The sequence below is a fragment of the Diadema antillarum genome, unplaced genomic scaffold, assembly GCF_040938485.1.
Source record: "Diadema antillarum isolate AM-2024a unplaced genomic scaffold, OU_Dant_1.0 scf00000006, whole genome shotgun sequence".
NCBI classification, from domain to species: domain Eukaryota; kingdom Metazoa; phylum Echinodermata; class Echinoidea; order Diadematoida; family Diadematidae; genus Diadema; species Diadema antillarum.
The window spans coordinates 915,756-934,711 of NW_027270895.1; the positions used below are offsets into that span (position 1 = coordinate 915,756).

Consider the following 18,956-nt stretch of genomic DNA (forward strand, 5'->3'; position numbering starts at 1 on the left):
TGGGGTTTTCTGTAAGATGTGGGAAATGAGTTATAGTTTCATACCCTGAAATTGTATTTGGATTGATTCACTATTTTTAAAGTTATCCTTGCGGAAGGTACCGTTGTAATTTTTTTTTTTTTTTTTTGACATATGGTATAAGGGTAACCCAGTATCTCGGTTGCAATGGACAAATAATAATAGTACAAAAAATGAACAGATAAAATGCAAAAACAAAAAACAACAAAAAAACCAAAACCCAACAAACAAACAAAAATTTACACACTCCTTAAAAAATGGCATCAAGACACACATTATCACATTGAATCATTTCACATCAGCCAGTGACAAGCCAAGTTGCCCTCATTTTTTTTTCTGATTCCATCACGCATACATTATGCAAATCTCCCAAAGATCACTTTGCTCTGCCTCCCGCCCTCAAGTGCATGAACCGAGGCCTCACACCTTGTTGCGTAAGAAGGATGCAATCAAACATAAGTCAGAAAATCAACCGTAAATCAGGCATCAGCCAATCAGATTTGAGTATGCAGAGGCTTGCATTTGATTTTCCGACTTATGTTTGATCTCAACATTTTTATCAACACAGCCGAGCATACGCAATGTGTTTGGCACACCTGGTATCTCTGCAAATTAGGACCAGCAAGATAACTTTTCAAGTTGAATTTGTGATTTGAGAAACAGAGCAACTGAATTTAAAATAGGTAGTGTCCCTATTTGAGAGAAAAGCTGGCAGTTTCCCACATTGCTGATGATGAAAATCGCATTGTGTTATGTAAGGTAATACAGTCAACCTTGCCTAAGTCGAATCTACGTGGACTGAAGAAATAGTTTTAACTTAGAGAAAATTCAACTTATGGGGGATTACAATCCACACAATAATGAAAATAAAGAGAAGAGGACTTGAAAAGACCTTCAACTTAGGCGATTATTCGACTTATGCTAGGTTGACTTAAGCAAGGTTGACTGTATTTCATCTTTATTTTTTTAGTGTTCTGAATTATGTGCATCAGTCGACTCCTGGGCATATCTATTAACATGGTGCAAAACACAACGTGCTGTAAAAGTGAAAATTGGCGCACAAGTAATTGTTTGTGCTCAGTCGGGTGAGATGAATTTAGCGTGTTTTTAATTATGCAGAATCAAAACGTAAAATAGTGTTACACACAAAAAGCAAAAATATTTGTGTGCTTTTAGTTCCGCGCTGGTTTGTCTTGCGCAAAATGCATAAAAATTTCTACACCACGAAAATTTTTGACTTTTACAGCTCTCTTCATCTTCTCAATCACACATACATCAGTGTACACCTTTGTAATCAAAACAACTTGAGAGTCAACTGTATTACTTTTTTTTGGTAGGCAGATTTCCAGCCTGCTTTATTACACATGTCGTGGTCGTGCCATTTTTCTGTACACTACACTCTCCCCCCTCCTCACAGACTGTACTCTGGGAACTCGAATGCCACTTCTTTGCCAGTCAGCTTCTTGTAGACAGCAGCAAATGTTTCCGTCTGAACAGACATAAAGGCAACAAAAAGACAACAAATTAACATAAGTGAAATTACAAAAGATATATAAGACTGAAAAAAAGTCAATCTCAACAGAAAACTTTAAGGGATCGCATAGTTTTGGTTGAGATAATGATTCAGGTTTTTACTTTTTGTGAGATAATGATTCAGGTTTTTACTTTTTGTGAGATAATCACAAACCATTCTTACAAAAAATTAAAGAGCATGCAATTCTAAGAGGGATTAAAAGTTTATTTCATGAAAATTGGTTTTGAAATAGCGGAGATAAAAAAACAACAAAGTAATCCTAATAAAAGGTATGATCCACCTTTTATTAGAACCACTTTTCAGCCATTTCAAAACCGATTTTCATTAGATAAGCTTGTAATTCCTCTTTGAATTGTATGCTCTTTTAAATTTCACATAAGTGGTTTCTAATTAACCTGCAAAAAGTTAAAACCTGAATCCTAATCTCAATAAACACTCCCATCTCCAATAAACATACCATCCCTTTGAGAAATACTCACTTGTGATTCATTAGGCACTTTGAGATTGGATTACGATGGAGGTCATAAGATCTGTTTGATAAAAGTATGTTATTAACATCCAAGCAAAAGAACAATTGGTCTAATATCTCATGAAATCATAGGACTAATAATCATGCCCCACAAATAAGTGGAAAAAACATAGTCCTAAAAAAAAAGGAATTGTCTTGGAAAATGTGCCTTTGAAGGATTTTGAGAAAATCTATCCATACCTAAATGAAAACTGAAATGAATGACATTTCATGTCTACAGAAAATGAGGTGTACTGTACTAAAGTCTCATTGACCCATATCCGCCGATCTACGGGATACCATAGTTTGCGCAAACGCTGCGAAAGCCGATCTACGGGATAATCTGTAGCAGAAATGGCTTGGACGATGATGTCATCTACATAGTTTATTATTGTCTGTGAACTCTGACGTGATATCCCCCAGTCCTTTGCATCACTTCCTGTTACTGATATTTTAATTTGGATAATTTGTATTTGCTTTGGAGGTTTACAGCAGGCTGCTGACGGAATAGGTCTATATCTATGTGAGATCGTACACTACTGTACGTGTACGCAGGGGCTCGACACTAACGGTGGCCCGGGGCCACCAAAAACGCACATCAGGCCACCAAAAAATGTCGGATGTTTGCCTTTAGTTTAGACATGGGTACCTCTATCACTTTAGAAATACTTAATATTTATTTTCTATGTTTAGTAGGACCGATTTATTTTTCCTATATTTTTCTTAGTTTCAGGCCACCAAAAAATAAAGATCAATGATTTTGCTGGCCCGATCGGGCCATCAAAAATAAAAGTTAGTGTGGAGCCCTGGTGTACGTATTGGACTACTTTACTGTAGTCCCATCCATAGCGTCTATGAGTTTATAGACCAGACTAGTCTGCAGAGCGCAGATCTTTTGAGTTATTATTCAATATTTCTTCATATTTGTAAGCATTATACCCCAAGTTATATACCATTGGAAAGCTTACATTATGAAGATTTCAAAATTGATAGTTTTTTTTTTTGTATAAAGGCTAGGAATATTTTTCAACAGTGGTTTCTTTTGAATAAAAGATGTGCTTATTCATTATATGTAAATCATACGAAAATACTAAAATCATATGACGTCACATAATTCATGACATGATGCTGATTTACATACTATATGAAAGGCCATAACTTTCTCTTTCAATTAATATATAGATTTCCATAGTTTTCTTTTCATAAGTGTCAGTGACATCAACTTGAATTTGAGACGGCACAGTTTAGTGAACGTACATGAAATAGCCTTCGGCAGCAACAGTCTTTAGATTGCATTTACATGACCGGCAGATATAAGTTAAAAAACTGAGTAGAGGTGTGGTGCTCTGGGTTTTCTCACCATAACAAAACATGAGAAAACATGCAAAGACAAAGAAAAGGAAAACAAATAAGAGAAAGAAAACACATAACAACCAACAATGCAAAACACACTGACACTCTCTATCCGAGCATGCTAGAATAGTCTAGGCTTTCCAGACCCACCTTGTGCTCGATCTGTGTCTTCTGGCTGACGTCCAGGTGCACCTTGATGTTCCTGCTGCCATCCAGCTTGACGTGGATGCGCTTGCCGACGATCTCGGATGGGAAGACCAGGTCTTCCAGGATGTTGTCGTGGACCATGGTCAGGGTCCTGCTCCTGGGCCTCTTCTGCTTGCTCTTGTTGCGGGACTTCCTGGTCGGCTTGGGGAGGATTCTCCTCTGTGGGGGGTGTGTCCAAAGATTTCAAACAAGTTGACAAAAGTTTTCAAACAGTTCATATTAACAATCAAATGAGTGATCAAACAACATCGGCATTGATCGTGTGCAAAAAAAAAAAAATTATAATAATAATTTTCTGCTATAAAAGTGTGCAACAAAATTGTCTGCCACGCTAAATAATTTTGAAACAATGATCAGTCAGATATATCAGGATTTTAGACTAAAGCACAACTGCATTTGAATAAGAATGGGGGAATTTCAAAATTTTGCGTACAAACTATAAAGCAATTCATGAAGCAATGGAATCAACTCATCTTTTGCACATTCATATTGACTATAGAAGAACTGTCTTGTAAAAAATTAGCAAAACTTGAAACATTCATAAATTGCCCTCCCTGATTTTAATCCAATTTTGATCAAGTTTTCACACTTCTGCTTATCAAAGATTTCTCTTTCTTTTCAGACTAACTTTAAACTGGTCAAGTATTGTCCTTTAGTGGGATGACAGTGCTGTATCGCAGAGCAATGTTCTTCCAAATGTACTTGGCAGTCACTCGCTTACCTGGGATGTTGTTGTTTAAAATAGAATTGAAAGAAAATGAAAGAGAGAAAAAAATGGCTTACCTGAGCAATGAAGAGCACATGCTTGCCGCTGAACTTCTTCTCCAGCTCGCGTACTAGTCTGACCTGAATCTTCTGGAAGGCTTTCAGCTGGGGAACGGGAACGAGCACGATGACGGCTTTCCTGCTTGCACCTACGTCGAGCTCCTACGGATTGATTGGAAAATGTACCAATGTCAGATTCATTGTAAAAATATTACAGTTCCAGGGTATGGTCACCATACAATAATCGCCGAAGTGTGCATAATACCAGTTTCCTCCCGCAATTAAATACCCATGGGTTATATCAGCATGTTCTTGCATCATCAGAACACCTGTACAAACTGAAACACTTTTTCAAGCTTTTCAATCTTCAATCTCAACTTTTGGGCAAGTTCAGCTTTTTTACTTTCACATGCAGCAGGCATTCCTATCATCAGTTTTCTTTTCTGTAGTTTTGTTGTTCCTGGCTACTGTAAAATGCACGCAAAAGTTCTTACTTACACAATATGCATTGGACGCCAGTGGCAATTCCCGAAAATTTCATGCCGCGAGAAAGGTCGTCGGCTCCAATTCGCGAAATTTTCATGCTGCGAATATATCATGTTTTACAGTATTCATTCTTTCCAGATTGGGTGTTCAAGAGTTTCCCTCATGAAACTGAAATGCCTGTTTCTACTGCCTCCACTGGTCAATCTAAACACGTCTTGGCAGCATTTCATGAAACTTGTTAGTCACTGACAACTGTTTAAAGCTACAGAATTCCCTGCAGCTTATTGGCAGAGAGAAAATTTGCCACTGAAAATCACTGATAAAACACTTGATGAAATGCCCCCAGGGCCCGGTTTTATAAAGCTGTTTGTAAAGTTATGCACGACCTTACGAACGACTTGAATATGGCAAGCCAAGTGGGTTTCCTAATCATTGTTAATTTCCATATCTGAAGTGGAAATTTGCTCCTGATAATGACTATTCTTACATGTCAACATTCATTTTTAGTTGAAAGTGTATTTTTGCCCCAATGCACCTGGTACATGAAATGCAATGTATTGACATGCAGTTGAACTTTTTTAAAACATAAGGAAAAAAAAAAGGGCACACATATTGGCACTTCATATTCCTGTTGTTTGTAAAGTCATGCCTAACCTTACGAACAGCTTTATGAAACAGGGCCCTGCAGGAGTAACATTTACTGACCTTGGCTCCTGTGATGAAGAGCTCCCTCAGTTGACCCTTGAGTTCCGAGTTGGATTCCAGCTCAATCAGAGCCTTGGGTGAGAGAGAAATAAGCGAAATAACAAACTCAAAATATAAGTCAAGAACTTACGTATATTGGATCTCCAATATGGTCTACATATTATTTCTTGCTCATTTACATATACTTATAAATTCATAAGTGTATTGCAAGAGTTCTACTACAGTAAACAAAGGAAACAGTGTCTATGAATGGACTGTCAGAATACATTCCTATCATAACTTGGGCTCTACTAAAAGCCACTGTAGAAAATTGCAGTTACAGTGTAATTGCTAAGCTTGAATAAAAAAATCAACATGACTGACAAGAAGTAAAGAACGTTAGGGATGTCTCTAAACAAAAAATCTTGGGGTTGCTCGCTGTCTGCATATGACATAGCTGTAGTGTGTACAAGAATACAAAGGTATTTGATTGCATGTTACACATTGCACATGAATAGACACTACAGAGTACTAGATGCCCTACTGTTTACATGCTACTGTTACTAGATAACCCAACTTTCAGTTGAGTATACAATGTAGATCATAGATGTACAAGCAGCATCAGAATTCAGATACCCACCTGTGAGACGGACAGTTCAAAGTTGTCAGGGGTTTCCCCCTGGGGCTTGATCACCTTTGCACTGGCACTGAACACCGCCATCTTGACCTCTGTGCGGGGGGGGGGATTAGATAAATTATCTAATTTATACAGTAATGCAAGAGGACAGAAACATACACACATACATTGGGATAGCAGCATAAATATATTAGAAGTTAGGAAAAAAATTTAACTGGTGCCAATTTCTTACTTTTTGTTGTCAGAATAATGATGTACACATACAGATAAGCTGAAGTTTGTTCTTTAGATAACATTGGTTAGGCATTTGAAATTGATTGCAGTGACAGTGTGAACCATCAACAATTTTCAAAATTCATTCACTGTCAGTCATGTAAATAATCATATGATAATAATACTTGTCATCTCTGCACTGTCTGGCTGCAAGTGCAAGCATGCAATAATACAGGGCAATATAATGACTCGCTAAACCAAGGAGGTTGAAGAGATGGAGTAACAACAGAGTTATTCCCTTTGATCCCATGTTCGAAGCCGCCGCTCAAAAATATTTGAAGCATGTGCCAAACAGGATCTGCCCCGCAGATACGAAGACAATTGACTTGTGTCTCATTGCATAATCACCAGCCACTTTCAAAGGAAGATATGTCTTTGTGATGGTAATTACTTTCGCTATCCCTTCTTTAATATAAAAGGTACACAGTGTAGGTGGTACATTTACTACAGACACAAGGATGCGCGAATAGAAATTGAGCAAAAAATGCTGAAATGAAGATGACAATTACTCGACTGGGCATACCCGGGCACTAATCTGATATATCTATCAATAAAGAATTATACTTGAAGATTATTCCATATTATGCACTTGTCAATGTAATGACTCACCCCACTACCCCCGGACATGGGTGCGTCATTTCCTCGTTTGGTCCGTCAAATTTGTGACCCAGGTGTTCGTCATTTTACCAGCTTTGTCCGTCAAATTTTTGACCGAGGGGTGCGTCAAAATCCCATCATTGTCGGTCAAATTTTTGACTGAGGGGTGCGTCATGTTACGTCACTTGGCTATGGAAAATAACACGCATTATTTTAAACCGAGGGGTGCGTCCTGGTACGTCACTTGGCTATGGAAAACTGCACGCATTTTTGCACGCTACCAGTACAGGATACACGTACCGCGAGTGAAATTACAGCGAGCGGTGTCCCGCGGCAAGTGAAAATCAAATTCGGAAAGTGTTTTGGAATAAGAGGGAAAAATGCTTGCCAGAATCTGGCAAGCACATAATTTAAAAGCCACCCTTTCTCCTTACATTTTCCCTCCAACAAACCCATGAAATCTGTGGTGACAAAGGCGAATTCTTGACAGTAAAAGAAGCGGCAGCAGAAGAAACTGCCTGCAGCATGCCATTTTCTGCTCGCGGGATAGCCCGACCAGACGCGCGACGCTGTTAGCTGTGCGAATCTCTACGTACAGCCACTAGGCTGTATGTAGTTACTCGCGGGAATGCCGTGGCGTGGTGTGTACCTGCGCTGCAGCAGTATGCATCCACCGCACTCACTAGCAATGGCCGCGCACACACAGCGCATCTGCACACATGTGATTGTCATGTATGGATTGCATGCACAGAATACATACTACTGTACGGAATATCGTAGCAGCAGCGTGATGTACGGTGAATGGCGGCACGGTGCTTACAGGGCCATGGTAAGGGAAACTTGCCGAAACTTTTACAAATTATGTTTACGAACCAAAAGAAAATGAAATTGCGTGAATAAAACGTATGCAAAAATCGTTTCAGTATTTACGGGGGTGCGTCAAATGTACCGGGGATGTCCGTCAAAAAAGTGACCGAGGTGTGCGTCACTTTCAACGTGTTGTCCGTCAAAAAAGTGACTGTGGTGTTCGTCACTTGCAGCGTTTTGTCCGTCAAAAAAGTGACTGTGGTGTCCGTCAAAAACCCCGTGTGGTCAGTCAAAAAATGACCATGACGCACCCATGTCCGGGGGTAGTGGGGTGCGTCATTACATTGACAAGTGCATTAGTTTCATTTGTGGAAATTAAGCGGAAAAGTGATATTACTGATAAAGCCAGCTTTCCAGGATGGTAGGCCCTACAGTTTTAAACATTTTCACATAATACAGTTCTGATTTACACTTTTGCGCAAATTTCTGAACGGAATTGACTTTTGTTTCACATGGTTCATAGATTAAGTGAAATTTCATTTCATTTAATAGATAAATAAGCAAAATAGGCAAAATCGTGAAATAGGCCCCACCGCAGTGCGCGTGCACCCATGCATTAGCAAGCAAGGGTAGGGTTAGGGTTTTATGGTTAAATTGGCCGTTAAATTAGTCGAGGGACATTAGGGAGTCCTTCCGAGAATAAAAAGTTGATGACCAAAGCAAAAAACGGGAGAAAGGGAGGACGAAAGATGCTATGCTGTGGAAATCGGCCCACTGCTGTATCAATCTCGCGTAAACGCCGTTTGGTGGGGCCGCATTCACGAGTATTACTATTATACTGTGGAAGGAAGCCCCACCGCCGTGCTTACCTACCGATGAACGCCACACGTGCACGGTGGGGCTGAATTCACAAGTATAATGCACTTGTCAATGTAATGACGCACCCCACTACCCCCGGACATGGGTGCGTCATGGTCATTTTTTGACTGACCACACGGGGTTTTTGACGGACACCACAGTCACTTTTTTGACGGACATAACGCTGCAAGTGACGAACACCACAGTCACTTTTTTGACGGACAACACGTTGAAAGTGACGCACACCTCGGTCACTTTTGTGACGGACATCCTCGGTACATGTGACGCACCCCCGTAAATACTGAAACGATTTTTGCATACGTTTTATTCAAGCAATTTCATTTTCTTTTGGTTCGTACACATAATTTGTAAAAGTTTCGGCAAGTTTCCCTTACCATGTAAGCACCGTATTGTCATTCACCGTACATCACGCTGCTGCTACGATAATAGTATTCTGTATAGTAGTATGTATTCTGTGCATGCAATCCATACATGACAATCACATGTGTGCAGAATTTGCGCTGTGTGTGCGCGGCCATTGCTAGTGCGGTGGATGCATACTGCTGCAGCGCAGGTAGGTACACACCACGACACGGCATTCATATTCCCGCTCGAGTACTGCGTAACTACAGCCTACTAGTCGCTGTACGTAGAGATTCGCACATCTAACGTCGCGCGCGCGTCTGGCCAGCTGGTCGGGCTATCCCGCGAGCAGAAAATGGCATGCAGCAGGCAGTTCTTCTGCTGCCGTTTCGACAGGAAAGATTGAACTAAGTTGTTACATCGCTGAACAGTCCCTGGTTTGAGATTGAGTATGCATGATTTCATGGGTTTGTTGGAGGGAAAATGTAAGGAGAAAGGGTGGCTTTTAAATTCTTTGCTTGCCAGATTCTGGCAAGCATTTTTCCCTCTTATTCCAAAACGCTTCCCGACTTTGATTTTCACTTGCCGCGGGAAAGCGCTCACTGTAATTTCACTCGCGGTACGTGTATCCGGGATGCGGGGACCGGTAGCGTGCAAAAATGCGTGCAGTTTTCCACAGCCAAGTAACGTACCATGACGCACCCCTCGGTTCAAAATAATGCGTGTTATTTTCCATAGCCAAGTGACGTACCATGATGCACCCCTCGGTCAAAATTTTGACCGACAATGATGGGATTTTGACGCACCCCTCGGTCAAAAATTTGACGGACAAAGCTGGTAAAATGACGAACACCTGGGTCACAAATTTGACGGACCAAACGAGGAAATGACGCACCCATGTCCGGGGGTAGTGGGGTGAGTCATTACATTGACAAGTGCATAAACAGGCGAGCCGCCGTAGTGAGTACAGACACGCAGTGGTGGGGCCTATTTCACGAGTATGCCGCAAAATATGGCCAACATTATGATAACGTTCAAAATGAATCTTCAGATTGCTCAGCAAGACGGCGGCCTGGAACATCCACCATCAAAGCCAAAAGGCACAAGTGCACCTGTGGAATTCTTTTGTACATCAATAGAAATCTGACAACTCAGCTGTTTGAATAATTAAATTTACAGCCAGTTGGAACTCCATGTACAAAACCTCCCTGGCTAAACACTGCATGTTTACCCTATTGACTTTTACATGATTCTAGGACAAATTGTTAAGCGCCCTCCCATACTTTCGCGAAAGAAAACAACACACCAAAAAGTTAACCCATTGTCACTCTGTTGTGGTTGTGCTATATTTAGTGTTAAAATGTTGTCGCCGGTATCGCCGGTCCAGTGCAGACATAACGCGACGATGTGCGTGCGCGACATCTTGCGTAGTTTTTAGAGTGCGAATATCCAACCTAATACTGACTGGCAGTGACTGTTTTCCCATTTGTATCAGAACATATCAATTGCTAGCCATTGCTACATGGAATTAGTAATTATACAGAACAAAAACAGATCTATGCAGATCCAACTCGAGTGAAAACAGTCAGATTGGCATGAGTCGCCTTCATTTGTCCCTGCCGCCGCGAGGGTATAATCATGTAAATCTGATGCTTCGTTACGGAAAAATAATCCGCTTCTATCTGATCAATCCGACTAAATACTACACACTTTTTAACATTATCTGTACTTTCGATTCTTAAAATATCAATTTCAAAGAAGTTTTACACATGAGTGAAGCTCAGGCATAAAAATAATGGGCTATATTTTCGACAACCATTATGGGCTAGTGCCTTACATCGACGGCCGTATGAAAAGAGGCCGATTGGTACAGCACTAGCGCCTATGCGCTGCCACCAATGGACTCATTCACAGCATAGCATAGCATACGGGGAGCTGTCTGCGGACGGTGGCACTGGCAGACTTTGGCAGCACTAGATATTTTGCAATCGTTCCTACCAAAAAGAATAAAAAATGCTACTTCATTCTAAATTTATGTAAACAAAATGTTACACATCTTAATAACAATAATTTTGTTGATATCTTAAAAATAGTTTTTATCCATTGGCATGCCACAATAATTTAAAAATCCACCATATATCAAAACATAATACAATGAAATACTGCTAAGAACCTAATTTGAAATTGCCGATTTGAAACGATTTGGATGGATTTGTTTGAGAGAAATGAGTGTGCCCTAAATTCTGATGCTCAAGAAAATATTGACAGGCAGTATACACTGCTTTCAAATAATGGGGCGGTCCTTCTACGCAGTTCGAAGAGGCAGGAGGACTGGGGTGTATTTGACTTGGTGAGTGTTATTGCAAGTTTCTCCAAGATGAAGAGTTCAGAATTTTAGTTACTTACGTTCATTGCAATGGATCGTAGTCCCATATATTGAAATGCATGTTGGTAATGTAGGCAGTATATTATTTTGATGATTTAAATTTACTCTTCTTCTTTTTTTTAAAATGAATATCAAATGTTATGTGTCCATTTAGATAAAACTTACCGTAACTAGCTCACCTGAGCTAAATGCTTGAAAAGTGAGTTATTGCTAGCATTCATCATGCGTCATCCAGCAGGCAGCATGCATGCACGCGGGAATTGGAATGCGCAGGCATGTCACAACTCACATGCATGTGTACATGTGCACACATTTTTGTTTTAATATGAGTTATGACCGAAAGATCAGTCTGTATCTGGTCGTCGGGGATCAGTTCGGGAAACCCACTCACAAGGGGGGCCCCTCCTTATAAGTAACCCGTCCCCCTTATAAGTAACCCCGTCCCCCTTATAAGTAACCCCCGGGGCACCCCTTATAAGGAGTCTCCACGCTTTTTTGCAATGCAACGCGAAAATGAAAGGACTGCGGCAATTCGCTTGATTATGTCCATAAAGCTTCACAAGTTTCCTAGTTACTCACGAAATTTGAGCAAAATCGGTTTGAGGCATCATATCTAAAATCATGGATTTAAATGCGATGTCAAACGACCCATGCGAATGCTGAAATGCGAGCGATTACTGGCGAAAGTCTCCATACTCAGTCGCCACGTCTGCACTCAAGCATTGCCGCGCCGTCGCGCCTGGCGACACTCACGCCAGTAATCGCTCGCATTTCAGCATTCGCATGGGTCGTTTGACATCGCATTTAAATCCATGATTTTAGATATGATGCCTCAAACCGATTTTGCTCAAATTTCGTGAGTAACTAGGAAACTTGTGAAGCTTTATGGACATAATCAAGCGAATTGCCGCAGTCCTTTCATTTTCGCGTTGCATTGCAAAAAAGCGTGGAGACTCCTTATAAGGGGTGCCTCGGGGGTTACTTATAAGGGGGACGGGGTTACTTATAAGGGGGATGGGTTACTTATAAGGAGGGGCCCCCCTTGTGAGTGGGTTTCCCGAACTGGGATATGTTCCGCGGAGACTGCGTCTGGCATCACAGATCCAGAGGAGAGTGATAACATCAAAAAAATAAAAGACTCCTCCGGACAGACGGATCTTTCTGTCTAGTCACTAGTGCACACATGCGCATATATACACATCATGCCTGCATATATAAAGCTGGATTCTGTGAGTGTACTGATCTGTCAGTGTTATTAATGTTGTGTTGTGTGTTGTGCGTTGTGTGTACCGTTTGTAAACTTCTTCTTCTTTTTTTCTCATTTTCACCTCCTTCCTGAAATCCCACCCGTATAGTCTAGTCACCAAACTTGGGACGCGCACGTAGGAATAGGATTGCAATTCGTTCAACTGGGCACCATGGCCACCGCGATGGTCTCCAGCCAGGCAGGGCAGGGTTCATTTCCCAACAAACTAGCCCCCAAATGCTTGAAGTAACATAAAAAGTCTTCTTCTCCACAACTAGAAGTGATGGAGCTAATCAAGTTAGTGCTACAATGTCCATATGAGTTAGTACATTGGTGACTGTAGTTTCAAGTTTGTTCATTATGGTTCCAGAGGTGCCCCCCTCCCCCCTTATAGTGGGGTCCTGGGGATCAAATTGAGGTGCAATTTTTACATTTTTATCTTCTTGTTGAAAACACGGTCAAATTTTCACTAAACCTGACAAGTATTATGGTCATGGTGATACTGTGATAGTTTTGCACAAATAGGCACCATGCATGCCCCTTGTCCCCGGCCCTGGGACCCAAGGGTAAGGGGACCCCAGAATCCTGAAATTATATATTTAAAAATCAGTTGTGAAAATCTTCTACAAAACCACAAATGCTTTGAGTAAATGCATTAGTGAGTGTACTTCCAAGTGTGGTAATCACAGATCTAGGGGTTTAATAGTCCCTATGAGGCTGGCGAGCAGAATTGCATGGGGCCAAGTATATTATTTTTCTCTTTTTCTTGAAAGTGTGTGGTCAAATTTTCTACAAACTTGACAAGTATTGTCGCCAGTGTGATAGAATGCACAAAGTTAATGTATGGACACCGCGCCTCCCTAGAGGTCCCCAAAGTCCCCCCCCCCCCCCCCCCCAGTTTGCTATGTTCTTCTCAAGGTAACAACAGTCTTCAAGAATGCATGGAAAGTAAACTTGCGATACCCAGGTGATTGCTAGACCCCTGGGTCTCTTGTTTGATAAATATTGTCATTCTATCCCCTTACTTCACAGGGATGAATGCAAGAACCAAGTCCATGGATTTGCTGGTGCAAGGTACAAGAAGTTTGGAACTGAGGACGAAGCATGGGGCTTTGTAAGTGGGACAGATGATAAAGGCAGTGGGGCGTCTACATCCAGCCAACCTAAGCTACTGACTGAAACCTTGTCCAGTGGTTGCTCTTGTCCGATCAAGACATTCAAACGATCACACTCTACCGATGCAGAGCCAGTTGTTCGTGCAAAGAGAAGGACGATGCAACGGCCGTCAGCTAGTGAACATGCATCAGGTGAATAATAAAAATCGTCATGACACACACTCTATATCAGTTATTGATATTACTGTTATCCTTCTCATGATCATCATCAGTAGTAGTAGTAGTACTAGTAGTGGTGGTGGTGGTGGTGTTAGATATATGGTTCCTTGACATTTGCCCCTGCGACAATTGCTCCTCTTGAATATTTGCAAGCTAAGCCAAGCAAATTCTACCCTCAAACATAACCCTAACCCTAATCCTAATCCTCACATCAAACTAAATCTAAAACCCTATCACAACCCTTACCTAAACCCTAAGTCCTTTGAGAAAATAAGATTGGAGCATTTGTCGCAGGAGCAAATGTTGTGTCACCTACGATGTAGATATGCAATGTCCATATTGTGCATTTTCAAAACCAGTCCAAAATCAAACCGGACAGATTGGCCCGAATTCATGAAGGTGGTACAAATGAAACCATGGTTTAAACCATGGACAAAAACCATGGAGCGCCAAGTGTCGCATGGAATATTTCGTTACGAAATTGGTCATTTCATCGACAAAATGACTGTTTCGTTAACGAATTTATCATTTCGTGGACGAAATGATCATTTAGTTACAAAATGTTGTCATTTCGTTACAAAATAATCATTTCATCGATGAAATGACTGATTTTGTAACGAAATATTCTATGTGACACTTGGCGCTCCATGGTTTTTGTCCATGGTTTAAACCATGGTTTCATTTGTACCACCTTCGTGAATTCGGGCCAATAGGTCTACTACATTCATTGTCAACATTTTAGTGTGTTGAAGATGAAGCCAAGTGATCTAAGGAAAATATACTGCATTTAATTAAAAAAAAAAAGGAAGGATGACTATAAAATAGAGCACTGTGGCAAGATGAAGTGTAGCCTCTCACTTACACTGCAATGTTTCAGACATATGGTAGTCACTGTTTCATTTCATTTTACAAGGGGAAACACTGATGCATGAACTAGCACTTGAAGTTAGTTCCTTGTTCCTCAAGAGTGAAAAAATATAATTTCCTGTCCAGTGGTTATGAATCTGTATGTGTACAGCTTTATGGCAGAGTATTGTGAATATACAGTCAACCTTGCCTAAGTCAAATCTATTTTGACTGAAGAAAAGCTTCGACTTAAAGAAAATTCGACTTATGAGGGATTAATATCAACACAATACAAAGAGAAGGGACACAAAAAACCTTCGACTTGGGCAATTATTCGACTTACGAGAGGTCGACTTAGGCAAGGTTAACTGTACTACTAAACAAAATAAATTGTAAGTCAGACAGAATTGTACTGGTAAAGTACTGTAAGTGTTTTAAGAAATGTAAAGCTGGCTTCTGTCAAGTCATAAAGACCCACCTTCAGCACCAAACAAGCAGAACAAAATGATGATACCAGAACTGTTCACGCCCATTCAAGATATTGCCTCTTTGATCTGTGTTGGATCATTAGGCGTCTTCACATAAGCCCGATGTTTTGAAATATTATCGTTTTTATAGCGGGATAACTTGCGAACTAGCGCGTTATTTGATAATGTGAAATCGCCTCAAGAAATTAGCACGATGCAGCCCATCATGCCTAGTGCTCTACTGGTATACCCAACACTGTTTGCTCATACTCAGCTGTCGAATTAGCTCGAAAAAATTTCAGGCTAATGTGAATAGGAAATGAAATAGCATGCTAATTTGTGATCGCGAAAAATACCTCGAGCTCGGATTTTTATCGGGCTGATGTGAAAACGCCTATTGTGAGTATTAAAGCAGAAGGCACAACTGGTGTTTTTTTTCTGTCGCAAGGGAATTCCATTCTGGGCTGTATGTTGCCATGTCATTGAAATATCACAAAGTGTGAATATTTAAAGCAAAACTGATGAGCTGCCTTTCCCTTTTCTACCAGGACTCGTTGTCTACACGGACGGTGCATGCACGCACAACGGGGCCCATGGGGCGAGGGCTGGCATTGGAGTCTACTGGGGCGATGAACATCCACTGAACTATAGCGCCCGTCTGGAAGGCAAACAGACCAATCAGAGGGCAGAGCTCACAGTAAGCAATGTTCAATTTTGCAAAATCTTGGGGAGATTTTTTTCCATTATGCATGGGTACCCACAAACTAGTAGAGAGCATACTACTGTAAAAGTGGAAATTTTCGCAGTGTTCAAATTTTTGCGCTTTTCGCGCAACCAGATACTAGCGCGAAAATAAAAGCACATGAATATTCTTGCGTGCTATATGTTCCAGTAGTTGAGGTCTCGATTCCGCGTAAGTAAAAACACGCGAAACTCTTCTTACCCTGCTGAGCGCGAAAAATTAGTCACACGAAATATCCCCTTTTACAGTGTTCTTTTTGTCTTGTTTTGCCACATTTTATATGCAGACACAACTCTGTTCCTTGTGTGATATGGGCATGCCACGCATCATGTTACTGAGCTGGCGCTGGCAAATACATAGTTGACTATGTGGACAGTCTTTTCACTTCTTCTCCTATGATTAATCAATCCTTGTCAAATTTTACAGAGAACAAACGACTTGTAATATGTATCCAGACGTAGATGGTACAATGGAGAAGCATTGCAGTTTTCTCTGAATCTGGAATGTTGAACAGACCACTTTTTTGGGGGCAAATGTTCAGCATGTTCAAGTACATGTATTTCTAGGCAAGCAGAATATTTTTAGTTATCAATTTGCAGCAATCATGATTTGTGAAAAAAAAAAGTTTTCGCTATTCCCTTTGTCAATTTATGAGATTAATGTGCCATGTTTCGTAATTCCTTCTCTCAAGGCGGCCCTGAAAGCTCTGGAGCAGATAAAGGCGCATCACAAAGGGAGGCCAGTGACTCTCTACACAGACAGTAAATACACAATAAATTGTAAGTTGCACAGAAGGCATTTTTAATACTTTTCTCATGCTTGCAGCTTCGCCAGCTTTCTTTCTCTCTCTTCCACTATATATATATGTATTGTGACGGATATTGTTGAAATTTTGTACTCAGTTGTGTGATGGCGAAATCCAGACTCGTGTAATTTTTGTCAATCAGTTTCAATTAAGAAAAAAATAAATAGATAAATAGATTGATGCAAGAATTTCATCAATTTGAATAATTCTGCAGTACCCACTGCATGCAATAAGGATCGGAACCAGCACTGGCTGTTGGGCAGAAGCTCTATGGTCTAGTGGATTGGATGCCTGTCCTGAGATCAGGAGGTCGTTGATTTTTGACCTCTTCAGAGAGGGATATAAGTTGTGTCCTTATCCCTGAACAAGTGTAAGACGTAATATTTTCTCTTTCTTCCATACTTTTTTTCTATCTATATCTTTATCTATCTATCTCTTTATCTACTCTATCTTATCTATCTATCTATCTATCTATCTATCTATCTATCTATCTATCTATCTATCTATCGATCAATCTATTTATCTATCTATTATCTATTATATCTATCTCTTTGTTTACAAATAAAAACCTAAATAACAACAAAACTTCTCAGGTGTGACTGACTGGATTCACAAATGGAAGACCAACGGGTGGAAAACGTCCCAGAAGACAGATGTTATCAACAAGGATGACTTGATCAAACTCGACATCCTGAACAAGGAGCTGACTGTAGACTGGGTGAGAAATCATGATTTTTGTCTAAAAGTAAAGGATGATAGTAATGACAAAGCTACTCTTCATCAATTGCTCTTCATGCAGTTTTTGACATGTGTAATACAATGTTGATTGCACAACTCAAGACAGATATTATGTTTCAGTACAGTATCTACTTTGTATTAGCTCCATTATCTATTGTATTCACATTTTAAATGAACTTTCAAAATTTATTCTATCACAGCAGCTCGAGAATTCTATGCATTGAGATACGGTCACTGCATTTTTCATAGAGATACAATCATTGTACAACCAAAGGCAAAGCATGTATTGGACTATGCAGAAATGAAGTACTGTATTTAAAGCCAGCAGTAGACCCCACAAATAATGCTCCTCCAGATTTCCTGTTTATTTACTACTGCATGATAATCTTATTAACCTGTTGAGGACGGTTTGATTTTGCTACAACATTTTATTGTATGCATTTCCCATAGACGCTTCCCCGAGTATACTCCGGACACGTCCTCAACGGGTTAAGAGAAATTTCAGGTCCTCCTTGCAGCAAACTGTTGAGATATTTATTCACCTTTTGACATAATTTGACCTTTACTTGGCCTTTAATGTCACTGGAGACACATTGTATGCTTAGACTGATGTAAATTCTTCTCATTCAACTAATTAATGACATCATTTGCTTGTTCCATAGTCTTCGCCTGATATCCACTTCTTTGACTATTTCATTTTTATTCTGCCATCAGAAATATGTTCCAGGACACTCGAACGTCAAAGGCAATGAGAAGGCAGACAGATTGGCCAGAGAGGGCGCCGATCAGCCTCTGCCGTCAAAGGGAAGGTAGCACCAGGAGGGGTTGTACGAGGTGTATGTTCGTCACAACAAATGGTACAAGAATGAATGAACTTGTTCCTAGCAGTGTTGTGCGGGTTGTAGAAAGAACAGAAATTAAACAGGGGAAGTAGAGCCTTTAAAAGGGATGAAGAAAAGAACTAAGAATGATGTCATAAAATGATTTATTTTTGTTGTAGTTTTGTCTAATTGTGGTATTTTTTTTTTCTGTTTCAATTTTTTTTTCACTCTTGCCACAAGATGTCCCTTTTTCGAAAAATGGTACTGAAATTATGTTTTGTATACAATATTTACATGAAAATTCACAGTAGCAAGTTTTTCTCATATGTGCACAAGGTGACCAGATGCTCCTCATTTCTTTTTGAAAATTGTTTTCTAAATTTTACTCCAATAGGAATTTTCACTCTAAACAAACTCATAGGGATGTGAAAGATACTTTCCTTCATGTAATTAAGAAATAATAGCAAAACATTGCAATATA

At 40.2% G+C, this 18,956-nt stretch overlaps 2 protein-coding genes across 2 annotated transcripts; one reads left to right on the forward strand and one right to left on the reverse strand.

The window, feature by feature from the left end:
• Window positions 1–1,338: 1,338 nt before the first annotated feature.
• On the reverse strand, window positions 1,339–6,280 carry LOC139715173 (small ribosomal subunit protein eS7-like). The gene is made up of 5 exons (XM_071626799.1): window positions 6,196–6,280; window positions 5,577–5,648; window positions 4,404–4,547; window positions 3,564–3,779; window positions 1,339–1,507 (listed from the first exon to the last, which is right to left on the reverse strand). Exons 1-5 carry the CDS (start codon window positions 6,274–6,276, stop codon window positions 1,430–1,432), a joined length of 591 nt encoding a protein of 196 aa, XP_071482900.1. The 5' UTR covers window positions 6,277–6,280; the 3' UTR covers window positions 1,339–1,429.
• A 5,056-nt stretch (window positions 6,281–11,336) lies between these two features.
• LOC139715279 (ribonuclease H1-like) lies at window positions 11,337–18,491 on the forward strand. Its single transcript, XM_071626890.1, has 6 exons — window positions 11,337–11,440; window positions 13,755–14,029; window positions 15,918–16,066; window positions 16,803–16,890; window positions 17,510–17,634; window positions 18,369–18,491. The coding sequence occupies exons 1-6, from the start codon at window positions 11,337–11,339 to the stop codon at window positions 18,465–18,467; spliced, it is 840 nt and encodes a 279-aa protein (XP_071482991.1). The 3' UTR covers window positions 18,468–18,491.
• Window positions 18,492–18,956: the final 465 nt, after the last annotated feature.

Bases quoted from the DNA above. Each gene is read 5' to 3' on its own strand.
- LOC139715173 (XM_071626799.1), bottom strand. From the start codon at position 6,276: ATGGCGGTGTTCAGTGCCAGTGCAAAGGTGATCAAGCCCCAGGGGGAA. The intron at 4,548-5,576 runs GTCAGTAAATGT...ATCAATCCGTAG, and splicing joins TCTTCATCACAGGAGCCAAG to GAGCTCGACGTAGGTGCAAG. The intron at 3,780-4,403 runs GTAAGCCATTTT...CACCCCCCACAG, and splicing joins ATGTGCTCTTCATTGCTCAG to AGGAGAATCCTCCCCAAGCC.
- LOC139715279 (XM_071626890.1), top strand. From the start codon at position 11,337: ATGCTCAAGAAAATATTGACAGGCAGTATACACTGCTTTCAAATAATG. The intron at 11,441-13,754 runs GTGAGTGTTATT...CTTACTTCACAG, and splicing joins ACTGGGGTGTATTTGACTTG to GGATGAATGCAAGAACCAAG. The intron at 17,635-18,368 runs GTGAGAAATCAT...TTCTGCCATCAG, and splicing joins AGGAGCTGACTGTAGACTGG to AAATATGTTCCAGGACACTC.